We start from the raw sequence: 16,497 nt of genomic DNA, 5'->3' as shown, positions 1-16,497 counted from the left end.
CAGGCTCATGCTTGTTTTCCTCCAGAAAAAAGGAGGGTTAGGGGCCTCTCAGTGAATGCAGGACAGAGCAAGTTGCTGCCTCTGTCAGAGGGCAGAATGGACTGGTGCATTATAGTTGGAGAGGTCAGTGGGATCTTGCTGAGATCAACCTACTGGAAGGACAGTGAGGGACAGACAGAACAGGTGCCTGGAGGTGGGAGGAACAGTCATACAGTGTTTGACCCTGCTGACCTCACCATGGACTGGGAAACAAATATTAACTGATCTCCAGAGGAAAGGGGTGGGAAAAGGCAGAAAAAATTACCCAGAAAATTTGCATTGTACATGGTTGCTACATACTTAAAGAAGCATAGGAGTGTTTTTGAGTTGACAGGAGAGATGGCAGAGACAAATAAAATACAGAAAGAATAACCAAACTTAACAGCTGCATTCTAGTAGTGGTAAAAGTTAACCCTGTATAACACACAGTGCCAGGTATGGTGCCAACACCTTCCCTTTAAAGGAAAGACAAGATTATAAAAATCCATGTACTAATAGCAACTGCTGATTTAAGCTTCAGGGTAAAGGGTGTCTGGTTGTTATAAAAAAAGACACAGTGGATAAAATTACATGAATGGGGGGAAAATAAGAGAAAAATTACTCTGTGTATTAGAAGCTTCTATGAAGGGAATATTCCAGCTTGGGATATAAGGATAACTAATAAAAGCAATCTTTTCTTAATCACATCTTCAGAAGGTAACACAGTAAACTGGGCATACCACTGGAATCTCACAGGTAGCAATCTGTCTACATTATATGCATCTATATATGTGTATTTATGAGTGTCATTTAATGAACTTAAAAAGACACAGTGCAGTGTCAAAACTCACAGAAACCATCCTGTAGGATCTGGGGCCTACTACTGGGCTTTCAGTTTCCACTATTTACACCATGTCACCAGGAAGACAAGGGATTGGAAAAACCATCAGGAAATAAGTGACAAAGAAAACAATCACATAAGTACGATTAATCACCAAGGTCATGAACAATTAAATACCATCACTTTGTGAGCCTACTTTATGTATTTATAAAAAATGTTCTCAGAACAGTGTCCATCAAGTCAGGAGGCAGCTACTCATGAGAAAGTGTCCAGTTACAGTGGTGCTCACACTGTGTTCAGTACTGCCCATGGCAGCACATAACATAGTCCTGCCAGTGCCAGCTCCCTTTCAGGGACAGATGCACCTGCTCTCCAACTCCTCTGAGCTGATGTTGCTACAGCACAATGCCAGGCAGGTCACTGTGACAAAGCCCAGAGCCAGGACCACCTGCTACACTGGGGAGGTTTGAGATCTCTGTATAGTTGGAATGTTAACCACACTGACCCCATTACAGGGGCCATGTCAACATACAGAAGGGGAGCTGGCAACACTGGGAAGCCCTTAATTGGTACAGTAAAAACAGACAAGCAGCACACATTTTAGACATGCAAGTGTTGACATCAGCCTCAACACATCACCCTGACATACCATTGCTGACATCCCAGCAGTCAGGCTACTGCCTGATGCTGATGGCTTTAGCCCCAGCCCTCTCCATTCTACTCCTAATTCTTGCATCCTAGCCAAAAAACTTACTGCTGTAACAGGCAAACTGCAGTCGTTAGGAAAAAGTGGTGAACTGAATATGGATCAAGAGGAGTGTGGTGGTCCTAACCAGACTATTGCTCATCAAGTTAGCAATCCACATCCATCGAAATGAGAAGGTGCAGGCTTCTGCTGAGTGTATCACTTGCCCCAGGATAAACTTAGCCAGCAATTCCTAAAGTGGCTCCTGCTTGGCACCCTTGGAAATCCTAGGCAGACTGCTCATCATGACAGGAAGATGGTAATGTGGAAGAACATCCTTCTTCAGAAGAGCCAAATCTATACTACTTCATTTTTGTTTTAAATCTGTTTCCAGCCCAAGGCTCCTGCAACCTAATATTTCTTCAGAGTTACTCACATAGGGGGCATTTCATACTCTCTTTCCTTCCTTGCAGCATGGTTGTGGTTGGCAGCATAGACAGCCTTGTTTCTTGTAGATGTGTCACTGCTGCTGCCACTTGACGAACATGTCTGGATCTGAGATTACATTTTGATTTTTATTGAAATACAAAAAGTGCAAACTGTGAAATACAAGATTGGTGCAGATTAAAAGAAAATAAACAGTGTGAACTGTGAAAACCCAGGCGTGCACCTGATGAACATTAACAAAGAAGGCAGGGAACACCAGCAACAAAAACATAGCAGAAATTTTTGCACAGGAGCCCCTGTGCATAAAAAAGGAAACTGGGACCAAACTGGCCCTCAGCTCTCTCATGTTAGCACACAAGGCATCTGGATGGCCCCAGACCCCCTGCACCGCCCAGAAACTCTGGTGTCAGTTCACAGCTTGGGGCAGGGAGTGATCAGAGGCCATTAAGACAGCAGGAGGCTTAGCAGAGGGGAATGTTCTAGATGCTAAAAAGCAGGAGGTTGATGCAGAACAAGTACCCCCACAGGAAGAAATGGCTAATAGCTAACCTGAAAGGTAAGCCAGGAAAGAGACCCTTGGGCAGCTCTATAGCAGGAGAAAACCGACACAGACCAGCACCTTAATTGTATACCACCCTGACCTATACAAGGCAGAGAAGCCCTGCCCAGCCAGCACCCCGCCCATGTGAGGAGGGAATTTAACCTCATGGCCTTGGCAGGAGCAGGCTCTGGTCACCACCCACCTGACACAGGCTGCAGGCAGGCCCGGGCCAGTTCTTTGCTCAGATCACTGGAGGAATATTTCAATACAAGGCATTCAGGAGAAAAAACTGCAAAAGCAACCCTGGTTACTATGCCTGCTCCAGGGCCCTCAGCAGCTCCAGCACAAGGAGCAGCAGAGGAAAGGGGATATTTACAGTGGGTCCCTTCCAGGATTTGCAAGCACTTTCCCACCATGAGCAGTAGTAGTTCCCTGAACACTCTCTGCAAGCACTGAACTGGAACAGGCTTTTATCCCTGCCAGCAGGGGATGAACCAGCCTCTATTTTGCTAAAAAAGGAAACGTCATTTCAAGAATTCACTAAAAAAAAACCCAACCAACCTAAATCCCAAAAAACACCCTAAAATAAACCGCCAAAATCCAGCCATAACTCAGACACTTGCAGTATTCCCCACTTTCCCCCTGGACAGGAGCTACTCCAGCACTGCTCCTCTGGCTACTGGGCAGGGAACAGTCCTTGCTGCTCTGCAAAGTCAGAACATGCCACTTCCCCAGAGAGTGCACAGGGCCAGGCCTCATGCACACAGGCACTTGGATTCCAGGCTGCCGAGCTTGGGCGTTTGTCCCAGAAGTTAAGTGGGCTTGCCTCTCCTCTACAGAGATGAAGGTGAAGCCAGTGTCAGCTGCAGACACAGTCAGAGCACCAAGTCTCCTTCTCCCTCTACCAAAGGCTCCACAGGGCAGGATGCCTGCAGGGAAAAAGGAGCTGCACTAGGCTCCCTCAGCCTCCATGGCCTTGCCCCTTAAACACTGGGGGAAGTACACCTCTCTCCACACTAGTCCACCCCAGATTACTCCTCCACAGCACATCCGCCCTGCTAACTCACTCGAGAAGAGATCACAAATGAATTTGGAGCAGATTATCTCTCCCTCCAAAACATTTACTTAGTTACTGCTGTGAATTGTTCAGGATGAAGCAATTCATGTCCTGGCCAAACAGGGAATGCTCCTACTCTTGAAGAGAGAGACTTGTAGAAGTCAGCAGCCTGGTAACCTCCACAGGGCAAAGTCTCCCGGTATCTAGAAAGGATCAGATCCAGTCCTGTCTTAGAACCTCTCTTGCTCCGGTCTTAGTAATGTTCACTTACTTGTTCACTGTTCCCACCCACGTTAGTGTGCCTCCTCCAAGGCAGCTGGCTGAACCTGCGCTGCCTTGCAGAGCTGCCTATGTTTGCACCCATCCCCATTCCAGAGTTTAGCAAAAAGAGCAATCTCCTTAATTCCTGCAGCAGATGCCATTTACTTTGACTACACCAGGGGCACCGACCCCTGGTCAGTGTTTAAAGGCAGGCTAAAATATTATGAAAAAGCAAATTCTCTTTAGCATCCAGTAGCTTTAAAAAAACAGTTCTGCTTGGTCCAAAAGATTTGTCCCTGAGGCCAGATGCAGCAGGGAGGTCTGGCCCAGGCACACGATACAAAGATAAATCACACCAGTGAAGTAAGGCTAGAAGCTCCCTCCTTTAACCCTGACAGGCCAGGCTGAGGAGAAGGATCTCTTTTAGCTCAGGTAATGGGAATGATGCAACCCAAACCCAACAGAGATGCTGTGACAGTATCGCAGCTGCTCCAGGGAGGTGCCAGAACCACCCCACTCTGAGCCTGCCTTGCAGAGAACATGATCTCTCCAGCTATGTCCAGGGCATACAGGATGCATCTGACCAGATGGCAGGGTGGAAGGTATGAACCCAAGAGGAGACACGGCAAAAGCCCTCGGCATGGAATAGCTGCTCCCTCACAGCTTTGGCACGAGCGCTCAGCACCTGGTCAGAAATTTGTAATCCAGGCCTGTTGCACTCCATGGTGAGGGTTGGCCCCAGTCCCCAGACCTTCCCTCAAGGCCATGCTCTCTGTTACACTGTGCTGGGGAAAGTTATGCTCAAAAAGTAAAAACTAGTCAAGGCAGTCTGTGCCAGTCAGCACAGATACATGTGCCAGAAGAGGAAGCCTAGTGCCCCATCTCCAGGACAGATGGGGATCTTCATGGTGTTCAGCAGCTCAGTGCCATCAGGGCACTTGCTCCTGCCATTCAGACTCGCCAGTGGTCAAAGGGTCACAGCTGGCCTGCATGCACAGCCAAGCCTGGCATGACCCTTCCCAGCCAGGCTGGAAGTGCTGCTGGAGGGACAAACACACCTGAGCTGGATAACCACAGGAGGCAAGTCACCCGCTACAGTCCAGCAAACAATGAATAGTACCTGGAGTGGGTGACACCAGAGGGGCTGGGCTTGGGCTAAACTTACTTTCATTGTTTTGGAGTCTGACAGGTAACACAGCCCATTGCCATGAGCCTGTCCTTCACCTGCCTGCCAAAAGCAGGGGGTCTAGAGTGGTGGCTGCAAGTGCAGGACATGCTGCTACCTGAAGCACAAGGGCTGCTGCTCCCTTCCCTGCTTTAGGTGCCCCTGGGGAAAGGCAGGATGCATGCTCAGTACTGAGAAATGGCACTCACAGTAAGAATGTCTCCATCACAAAACCCAGCAACCCTGCCCTAGCCCAAACAGCCCAGCTGAGACAAGGAGGGGTGAGCTGGGGCTATTGGGAGCTTGAACAAAAAGATCTGTGCTGAGGAAGGGACCAGGAGGGCAGAAAAACTGCACATAAGGGAAGGAGGAAAGGAAGGCAGGTCATCTGATAGGGCAGAAGACTGGTGATGAGCCCCGGAGAAGCTGCGCAGGTGGATTAGGACTCCAGTCTCAGCAGCTGGGAGACCAGCTCCCCTGCCCATCCAGAGCTGCAGGTCTCCTGCTCACTTACTTGCACACTTTCACCATCATCTCCACAGCCCTCACTCTGCTCATCACCCAGAAGATCAATGGTCCCTTTGTACTGGAGACAGCTTGGTCACAGCTCCAAGACAAAGAAGGGGAAGGTGGGCACAGTGTGCAGGTGTGGGCTGGCCTGGGTTCAGGCCTCTGCAGCCTCAAACAGCTCCTTCTGGTGGTCCAACAGGAATTTGGTAAAGGTATTGATGGGATTGATGGCTTTTAGAGTGATGGCCACATCTTTGGCCCAGAGCAGATTTGGGCCAAACACAACTGCCAGGTTGGTGTTTGTCATCTTGTTTCTGTCGCTGTGAGCAGAGACCTATGTGGGAAGGAAAGAGATGACTGTGAATCCTACAGAATAGCACAGCAGCTGCCTACCCTCCCCAAAGCCAGAGACAGAGAAAATAAGGGGAGAAAAGCTGACCAGGCCATATCATAACAACAGGATCAAGAGCACTGGCAGCTAATATCTCTACAAGTCCAAATCACCACTCATGATCTTCCCTCTTGTTTGACTGGCCTTGCAGTGGCTTTCTTGGCAGCAGGAAGTACTGCAAAGCAAATCTGAGACCCCTCTTCTACTCAGCTACTTTGTAGTTCTACCTCCAGCCTGGGGAGCTTCCAGCCTCCCTGGTACAGACCACGCAGGCTGTATGGCTGCACCTTTAGGCTGCCTGTGCCTCTCAGCATTATGACAAGCAAATGCTTAGGCTAGTGCTCACCTGCACCAGAAAGGCTGTCAGTAAACGGAGCACTTGGTAGTTTTCTTCTGGCAAATCCTGGAGTGTTTTGCGAACAGCATCCACACGTTTCACCTCCTCCACACCTAAAAATCAAGAGAGACAGGACAATCCTCAGCATCTGTCCTGATCAAGGTGCTGCTGGCAGTCACAAGTTATCCCATGCATGTCTTCACTACGACATCTTTGCCCTTAGCCAGTGAAACATTCAGGGAGTAGCACTTGTTACAACTCACTCTGGAAGCTGACAACATGGCTGTAGAGGCCAAAAGTAAGAAGGGGCTCAGGTAGCTCCCTCAAGAAGGTCTTGAGAATCACAGCAGGGAGGTGGACATCTTCATACTCCTGGAAATCTACAGGCACACCTGAGAAAGTAAAGCAGAGATTCAGTGCTCACTGGGCAAAGCAGCACCTCCTCCAGACAAAGGACAGGACACGATGGTCAGAGCCCAAAACTAAGGAAGAAGTATTTTAAAAAACACAGAATCCCAAAGTACCACATCTTCTAGCAAAGTGGAAAAATATGTCCCAAAATCATATACAAACCAGTGCTGAATCCAGCACTACATCTTTAGAAGTCATCAAATCAAACATGACTAAGTTTCATCCTGGTCATCTTAAGTCCCTTCAGTATAACCAGAATAAGATGGTGTATCTCACTCCAAGAAACAGGGAAACTTTCAGAAAAAAAAGAATAGTTAAGGGAATACGAGTGGGAAGGAATATGCTTTCCACACAGCAGAAGTACCAGATACTTCTCCCTTGCAATTCAGGTCATACCCCAAGATGAGGCCTCACCTACAGACCTATCAAAGAAGGAGAGGATCCATGATGGACTAGTTCCTACACAGTTGCAGTTGCACAGTAGTAATTAGGGCATGAGAGGGGCTCTGATGTGTTTGGGCACTTACCCATATTGTATTTTTGCTGGACCTCTCTGACAACCTGTGTATTTGCTGATCTCCGGAAAATCCCCTCTGTATTAAGAGCTGTGAAGTGACAGCAGATGCAGAAGAAAACAATCAGCCATGTGAGAGTCTCTAAAAATGCTGGCCCTCTGCAATTATAAATCCATGCTGTGGGGCATTCAGACAGATATCAACAAGTCCCTTTTTTAGAGCACAACAATTTTTTCTGCTTCCACTATCTGACAAAGGATACAAGGGGCATTTGGCTACTTTTACACAAGTAGGAACATGGACTCCTGAAAGAAGGAGGTCTCCTAAACCCTCCACAATCTCACTTGAAGGCTAACTCACCTAGTTCAGGCTTTACACCCTATTCTAGACTGCTGTTCTTCTTTATCTTAACACAGTCTTGATGGGAGCTTGGACAGAACAGAGGTCACTGATCTGGGACTGCAGCTTCTCCAAACACTTACCATGCTCCCGCAGGTGAGCAATGGTGTCTCTGACCACCAGAGGAACAGGAGACTGATCAGGGCTCTTCTCCCTGAGACTGCACCAAGAAACAACAGGTTACACACAACTGATACACAGGACTGGTCCTGCCTTACATGCAGCCTCCAACTCTTGAATTTATCCACAAAAGTTGTACCACATATGATCTTGCTATCCCCATCCCTGGTTCAGCTATTATTCCAGCCTTCTATCCTCTTCACCCATCATGTTACATCATTCACTGGAGCAACTATGAGCTCATTACTAGACCACAGGAACATTTTTCCATCCTCTGTAAAAATCTCAACCTGTATATGCCAGGGCAAAGGGCTTCCCAGAAGGGAAGTATGCTAGTTATGAATCAGGTGAAAAGGGTTACACTTCCTTTTTTCTTCCCCATAGGAGCAAGGGCAGAAATAAGCTGACACACAAGAAAAAATAAATTTGGCCACCCCATTCCTGTGACAGAAGATTTATCAACAAAATGGCCATCAGGAAAACCTCATGACACCAAGGTGCTCCCTGCCACCCTCACATTTGATTGTCCAGACCACTCCATAGCTGGGAGCTGTTGACCCCTCCCAGGCTGCTAACAAGCTCAGGCAGCACGCACCATGGCAAACACCATCTGGAAATGTTGCACTGAAGCCGGGGAATGTGTTCCCAGACTGCCTCAGAGGATGTGTCTAGCTACACAGTACTGGCTCCTCCTCATTCCCCAGGGAGGCAAAACCACACTCAGAGTTAAAAATACCTTCAACAGTTACTCAGTATCACCAGCCCTTGCCAGTGTCTGTGTGTGCCTTCATCACTGTGCAGGAATGGGGAGTGGGATTCACTACAAGGCTGAATAGAGGTGCTTTTAAAATAGAATTTATGATTTCAAAAACAACTAGGAAACAAATCTGCAGTGCTGCTCAAAGCAGCATAGTCCTAAAGAGAACCCTGTCAGCCTCCTACAGACATCTTTTGCTTAAAAGAAAGTTTCCAGTGCCATAAAGCTGTCCCCATGGCTCTTATTTTGCTCCTCCCTTAGTGACCCTAAGTTGCAAAAATAATCTAACCCAGGGATCAAGAGAGTGGAACTGAACTGAGTTAGTCAGGATCTGGACATGAGCACAGAGTTCCTCAGGAAAATGATTAAAGTTTTGTAGAAAGTCTGAACTGCAAGAAATTTCGCAGCCATTTTCTGCTGTTGTTCAGTAATAAATACAGTGACCTCATATCAAGCAAGTCAGGGCAAAAGCAACACAGTCCAGAGATACTCACTGCTGTAGGGAGACTCCAAACTGCTGGTTTGGCAGTGGTGGACGTGGGGGTGTTGGCTTCTGGGGCACTTGCAAAGGTTTCTGCAGGGATCTCAGGTATTCATCATACCTGCAGCAAAACACAGACTAGTAAAAAGGCACTCCACCTCCCAGAAAGTGCATGAACCCAGCACTGCACACCCACTGGTAGCAACACCAGACTGGTACGGTCAATTACACCTATGCAAAACCACCACAGGCAGTTTTGGAGCACAAGAACAAACATCTCGTTGCCAAAAAAAAAAGCAAGGAGAAAAGGAGTATCTATCTGTAATCAAGAGGTGGAGTAGCTGAGTAACAGCATGGGCAGGAGGCCAGGACAGCATTGTGATGAGACAGATGCATATGTGGGTGTGGGACAGGGAAGCAATCTGGTAGGACTGAGATTATGGGAACTTTGGGAAGCCCCAAAGACAAGCTGAGCAGTGCAGAATGAGCTAAGCAGGTGACCAGACGACAGCAGATGCACACCACGAGCTCCAGGTCAGTGTCAAGGTCAGTATCTTGCAGGAAGTCCCCAGAGGGTGAGTGGGAGATGCAGGATTGGTGCCTCATTGCGGGAGGATTTTTAACTCAAAGACAGAACTGGGGACTGGGGCCAAGGACACACAGGAAGGACTATAGAGAGAAACCAGTCATGAAGGCAACTTGTCAGCATACCCTGCAAAACCTGAGTGGAACAATCTCTTCCTTCCCTTGCCCAAAAGGTCCCCTCTCACAGAACCCTAAACAGGGGGGGAGACAGACAGTATTCTCACTTTAGCACTTGGCTTGGGATCCCCAACTGTTCCAGCTTCACATACTCCTCCAGCTCACTAAGGTAATTCACATAAAAAATCTTCCGTCCAAATTTAAAGCTGAAAAACAAGAGAAAGGTAGATATGTGAGGAATTGGGAAATCCAGTAACAGAACTGACTTCTTACAGAAAAGGAGTGCAGAGGGCTGCAAGAAACATCAGTGGGGCAAAGTGTAGTGGCTGAGCAGCAGAGATGTCACCCACATTGCTCTCCCAATCCATCTATTTTACCAGGAGATGCAAAGACTTTCCAAGATACATTAGAAGCCCTAGCAGCAGCAGGCTCCCTCAAATGGTGGATTTCTCCTTCCTTTCTTCAGCAGTAGGCTTGAGAAGATTTTACTCCCAATTATTTCATGGAGTTATTATTTCAGTATCACAATAAATTAAATATTTGAGTTACAGAGTCTGCAACTTTTTACTTCTACCTGGCTGGAGAGAAAATGAGTAGCACAAAGCTGCAAACTCTGTAGGTTCCTAAAGAGGTATTTCTGGTGTGTGAGTATTTCTGAGCTCAGAAGTGGGAGGAGACAGAAAAAGGTGAGAGACTCCAAGATAGGCTTGGCAGCCTGGGCTCAGCTTGTGCCCCTCTGAGAAGGCCCCATTGTTCCCCTGCAATGTGAACATTCAGGTGAGCCTCCAACAGTGTTTCCTTCGTACCTGATCAGAGGCTTGAAGAGTATCAGCAGGGTCTTGATGAACATGGTTGGGTGCACGATATACAAGGCTTTGATGTTCTTCTTGTATCTGTCAAGAGAAGCCTAGTAATGACAAGCTGCACCTTAAGCACAGGAACCAACCTTTCCACAAGATTAAGGCACCCTGGTTGCTTCATGCCTTTTGCACTGAGCCTCACCACACCCCAGCAACCATGGCCTCTGCTCTCCTATGCTCTGTAGCTGTGTCAGGCCACTCAGCAGCCTAAGGGCATGCTACCCTGTATTCCAATTTTCATCTAAAATCAGTGAGTAGCCTCCTCAGGAACCTACAGTTATACCGTGGGGCTGACACACTTGCACCAGGTCCTGGGTTTGATGCTTGCCTGTTGGCCTAAAGCATGTAACTACAGAAGGAGCTGTTCAACCTATGTTTCAGTCTGTATTAAACAACAATCCACCTCCTTAAGCAGAGGAATAAGTGACAGTAAATTATGATCACCAAGCTACACAGGAGGGCTGGGGAAGATCCTCTATATTAGGCTAGAGAACAGCACAGGACATCCTTGCTTGCTGCAGCTTTACTCACTTGCGATCAAATTCCCTGTAGGCATCCCGCAACCAGCTCAGGGATGGCTTGTTCTCACTGGTCAGGCCATGGTGCAGGTACACCAGCGTGTAGTCACTCTCCACATACTGGTCCAGTGTGAATTTCAGGTACCTGAGAAGAAAGAATTGATGAACTCAATTTGTGCTGGGCTACAGAGAGCCTATTCCTCCCTTTGGGACTCTTTTTGTGTGCCATAACAGAGGATTTGCAACTCCAGCAATGGAGGTAAGCACTTGGGATGCCATGTCCAGCTAAAGAAGCTACTACAGATGGACCTGTCCCCAGGAATCCAGTAGCTGAGAATTAGGTCAGATTTAAGAAATTAACAGCAGCCTACTACAGCATTCTACTTACCCCAGGAGTTTCACGTGATCTAGTTGATGACTTGGGGGCATCCGGCAAGCACTGAACAAAATGACTTTTCTTCCATATTTGTCATCACCTGCAGATAAAATGCCAGAGATTACAGGAAGGTAAGGACTTCATTGTGGTATTGGCAGCAAGGGGTAAAGAAAGAATGAGAAACCACCATAACAAGGCACAGCTGCCAGCAAAGCTAAATCTGATTTTCAGCAGTTATCATGGGCCTAGTGTGGAAGCAGAAACCTGACTGCCAAGGGTCTGGCAAGTCAACAATGAGAATCAAGAACAGATTCCCTGCTCCAGCCCTGAAAGGAGATGAAGGACTGGAAACCAGAATGTCTCCAGGCACATAGGGATGGAGGCAAGTACAGAGCAGAGTGCTTAGAGCATTAATCCTGCAAAGCTGTGCCTGGGCATTGCTCCTGATACACCCATCTCCAGGGAGGCACAGGGAAAACTGCCCTTCACTGGCACAATAACTCCTTCCATCCTGCACACAGTCCCAGACTAACTTCTAATAGTCTGGTGCATCTGTTTTTTGCTTCACCTGGAGTTTAGTTCTGCACACAGAACACAGGCCATTTCATACCCTGGAAACCAAGAAATTCCTAGAAAAAGAGCAGTTCCAGATAAGAACTCTTCTGGATGAGTTCCAGGTAATTTCTCATCTTTCCAAAGGAAAGTCTCTTCTACAGATGGGCCAAGCAGGGCTGCTGGATTCTCCAGGAGGACTGTAGAATAAGCTCTTCACCGCTTCCTAGATTTTCCATCCACAGAGAGATTTTTCCAGCCTGAGACAGAAGGAGCTGCAAAGTGCAGCACGACAAAGCATTCTTTGTAAAAGCCATGCAGAAAACAGTCCCCATCACACTGGAGCCAAATAACCCATAAAGCACCGTCATGTCATGGAGGACACTCCCAGGCACCACTTGAGGCTTCGGAGACAACAAGCCAAGTTTTCCCCAAAGCAAGTCTTCAACCAACAGTGGACTTCTGCCAGCAGAGATCTCAGCCCCATGAACAAAGCCCAAGCAGACACGCATGGCCAAGCTTAGCAGACATGCTGGGGAATAGAGAGATTTGCATAAGTGAGAACCAGGTCACAAATCCTGCAGACATACAGAGTTTGAGGGAAAGTCTGATTCTCTCCCAGACACAGCACCCAATCCATTTCCACAAAGATGACTTCTTTTTTGCAGCATTGGAGATGAAATGGTTCCTTTAGTATTAAGGGTAAAAGTCTTCCCACCTTTTCAGCTACTCACCCTGCTCTGAAACCTGTGTTTTCTTGTCAAGCAGAGAGTGCAACAGTGAATGGGGCTGTTGAGGCTACACTCAACAATACCCTCCTTACTCCCATATGGTAAAGCATCTCACACAGACCACAGCACAGAAAAGCAGCAAGGATCACTACTTATGCAGGACTGACCTGCAATACATCATTCCTCTCGAAATATATCCTTTTCCCAGCATGGATTTACAATATTCATGCAGCCATTTTCTCAGCTTTGCACAGGCTCTGGCGCTCAACTATCACTTGGCTACACTTGCCACACAGCAGCTGGGGTCTCGGAACAGCAAACCTGATATTTCTGGGAATGCTGCCTGTTAATACCAGAGGACCACTTGGTGCTGCAAATGACAGCCAGAGAATTCATACACACCAGACATGACATTAAGATGCCACCGGCCCCCTTTTGCCCCCATCTTGCCAGAACAGATTCTCTTGCTACTTTGTTCATTTTTATTTTCACCTTGCAAGTCCCATTTTCAAGTCACCAGACAACACAGAACTTAGTGATGCACACAAGGCAGAAATTGTACCAAAGCTAAGGACACTGCGGCAGCACTAGGTACGGGCCAGAAAAGGGGCGGCACAGGCCATCACACTGACATACACATGCGCAGATATGGGGCAGGGGGAGGACGCATGACCCGGAATGCAGGACTAGGAGAGTGATGCAAGGCTCATCTGGAACAACCAGGTACAGTCACAGCCAGGCCACAAGACCAACATCACACTGCATATCCCATGGTAGCCCACTCTGTGCCTACCCCAGAGTTTCTTGGTAGCTCACTGTGAGCTTTAGGGACAGGTCTAATGTAATTGAGTTGTCTAAAAGACTACGTGCAGGTTACAAAGTCCTGGGCAAGGAACATGGTATATTGTGATCCTTCCCATTGGTCTTGAGCAACTCATATGTCTCTATCTGAAGGACAAAGGCCTGTATAAAGCACCAAGAGGATGCAGCATTTGAGAATCTGTTGAGTTTTATACTCATGAAAGAGAATGGTCAGAAAGACAACAGACCTTTGCAGATCATATGTAGCTCTATGCTAAATTCAGAACAGATGATATCTTCAGTTAACTGAGGCTGCATTTCACACCAGAGTGGACGGTCTGAGGGCCGGATGCAGACTTCAAGTTTAATCACACACACAGACCTCTGTGGTGTGCGGTACAGTACCATGTTTGTGCCATGTTGTGGGTGGCCATACGCTCAGCTCAGGCTTCTGGGCACTGACTATCAGACCTGACAAGTCACAATTCCAGAACAGCATACCTTAAATAGCTTTCTCTGAAGTGATATAAAAGCCTACAGCAAGGCCTATGCAAAGTCTACAGTCTTGTTCCTTACATAGTCTGGGATTGCTGGTAAAGAATAAACAGACAATCCATGACTCTTCCAAAGGGGAGATGGCATGTATCTCCTGGACAATTTCCAGGGCTAAGTACATCAAAAGATAATCTACAGTGCCCTGGATGACTGAAAAAGGAGTGGCCTGTTTTGCCTTCCAAATCAGAATGAATTTATGCATGAGACCTACAAAGGAACCAGCATGCCCTTTACTGAGTTCTGGGTTTTGCTCCAGTTTTATCACACTGAGCTCAGCCTGTCAACATAGAAATTTTCAAAATGATCACTTGCCAATCTTGTTTCTACCTGACATATATCTGATCAGTCTCCTTGCTCCAGACATGACAAAATCAAAAATTCAGCATCAAAGCTGAACAATCAGTTGCTCCAATTTATAAACAAGAACCTAAAGCCCATTCCATGAATTCTTGTTGGAGGAAACTACCTTCAGGTGGCCCCTCTGCCTCCTACAGAACAGATTCTTATCAGGTTTGATCCTTCCCAGATGCTCCATCCCTTGTACTATTCGCTTTCCTGTTTGCAGTATTAATCTTATGTATCTAGGTTTTCACCCCTTGTTTGCAATTGCAAATAGCTGAAGTTTCCACTGAACACAACTACAGATCATGAAGTAATCACTTGGCTTCTCAGGCTGCCTCCTACCTCTCCCAGATGAGGAATGCTCAATAGTTAACAACAAACGAATAACAAATTATATACCATCAGTACTCAAAGAACACCCCAACTTAAAAAATATTTTCAAGTACACTGGAATTAAACTACCTCCCTGAAGGATGTGATTCAGATTATTTTGCTTTTAACAATAAAGAGCAAGACAGTAGCCAATGCCTAAAGCCAGACAAGACAGCTGCTCATCTAAAGAGATACGCAGTTGTAGGACTGATTGACATAAGCTCCTGAATATTTTTTGGCACTTTTAAAGCCTGAACTGCATTTTTCTTCTCGCTCAAAAAGTGCATTTCCAGGGCACTTCTCAGACAGGGGCAAGGAAAATCACTGCTGTGTGTCCAAGCCATGAGTGCAAGGCCAAACTTCTAAAAGGGCTGAAATTAAAATACTGAGGCAAATGTTTCAGATTAAAACCTGCAGCAATACAAATGTATCACAGCAGAAATTCACATCAAGATGGCAATAATATCCCAAGACAGGGCATTAAATGAATCTGCACAGCCAAAAAATACACAAATCTGCACATGGAAAATACATCCTTGGCATGCAAATCCTGTTATTTACTATTTCTAGGTAAATAGAAATATATCCATTTCATATCCTGAAATATATCTTTTAGCATTTATGTCACGATTTGAGGCAGCCTAGCTGCAGTCTAGAGACTGCTCATTCCTACCTTCACCAGATCGCCTCAGTTAGGTGCCTATCTTGTTGAAAGATTCATATGGGAATATCCTAATACTTTGATACTTGGACAATGCAGATGGATAAAACTTGCCATCAAAAGCTAGTGTTACTGCTAAAACAGCAAAGTTAACAGAGTTGAGGGCCAAGGAAAGAGCACCACTACAGAACACTGGAATATTACTACACAAGTTTCACAAAGTTTAGCATGTTTAATCAGAGCCACTGTGAGCAAAAAACCTGTCAAATGTAATTTCATTTCAATTAGCTCCGCTAAGCTTATGGCACAGCTGGGAAATGTTTAAGCATAGTAGATTTTAGTTGCCTATTGAATTCCCAAGTGGATTTAGCCCTGAAGGAAAAGAAGGTAGGGAGTTCAAAGCAGAAGCATTTTAATACATTATTTAATCCACCTTGATATTCCCAATATCCAAACACTGCCAGAATCAGAAAGCCTTATGAAGTGAATTTAGCTTTAACTGATACAAAAATATACTAGAGGGTCAGATTAAAGAATGCAATATGGGAGGATGTCTGAGAGCATAGAAAAAGGGGAAGAAGACTCCACATAATGAGGAAATGAGAATCAGCATTTCCATGAATTGTGTGAAGGTCTTAGAAGTAAGAATTTCACACCAATAGAAGTTTTCATGTACATTGAGAAGCATGAAAGCCCCAGCAGCCACATTACTGAGACTTAGGACTGAAGTCCGGAGAGTATTAACAAATGCTCAGCAAGCCCAGGGAACTCAAGCACAGCTTTGGGCAAACAAGTTGCCAGAACACATCTCTGCAGCCAAATGGAGAAGAAATAGATAACAGTTGATTTCAGATGGAGAATCCAGTTTAAGTGCCAGCTGCTTAGCACGTGAGTGCAGCAGCAGATCATGTGAAAGAATAGGAAGCAATCCTAGAATGAACTTCCAAACCACATTTGATAACAGGATGAACTAGAGTTCAAACTGAACTGGTCCAAGCAGGTCACCACCATGACAGGACAGGAACAGGATTTACATTGAGACCCATGAGCCCCGAAGTGCCCAAAGTAAAGCCCACACACCAAATTTGGCT

The 16,497-nt window shown here is 46.4% G+C and overlaps 1 protein-coding gene across 10 annotated transcripts in view; it reads right to left on the bottom strand.

The window, feature by feature from the left end:
- Positions 1-2,100: 2,100 nt before the first annotated feature.
- Positions 2,101-16,497, bottom strand: part of ARHGAP1 (Rho GTPase activating protein 1) — a 26,156-nt gene continuing 11,759 nt past the window's right edge. For all 10 annotated transcript variants that reach the window (XM_077180125.1, XM_077180123.1, XM_077180117.1 and 7 more), the window contains 10 exons: positions 11,405-11,492; positions 11,030-11,161; positions 10,445-10,531; positions 9,746-9,844; positions 8,950-9,057; positions 7,662-7,738; positions 7,192-7,269; positions 6,517-6,645; positions 6,263-6,366; positions 2,101-5,859 (listed from right to left, as the gene is read on the bottom strand). In XM_077180125.1, coding sequence (XP_077036240.1) covers positions 5,680-5,859; positions 6,263-6,366; positions 6,517-6,645; positions 7,192-7,269; positions 7,662-7,738; positions 8,950-9,057; positions 9,746-9,844; positions 10,445-10,531; positions 11,030-11,161; positions 11,405-11,492 — 1,082 coding nt within the window. In that variant the 3' untranslated portion in view covers positions 2,101-5,679. The remainder of the gene's footprint in view (positions 5,860-6,262; positions 6,367-6,516; positions 6,646-7,191; positions 7,270-7,661; positions 7,739-8,949; positions 9,058-9,745; positions 9,845-10,444; positions 10,532-11,029; positions 11,162-11,404; positions 11,493-16,497) is intronic.

Source organism: Agelaius phoeniceus, chromosome 6 (assembly GCF_051311805.1).
Source record: "Agelaius phoeniceus isolate bAgePho1 chromosome 6, bAgePho1.hap1, whole genome shotgun sequence".
In the NCBI taxonomy this organism is placed as follows: Eukaryota; Metazoa; Chordata; class Aves; order Passeriformes; family Icteridae; genus Agelaius; species Agelaius phoeniceus.
This window is presented reverse-complemented; position numbering and strand designations above follow the sequence as displayed.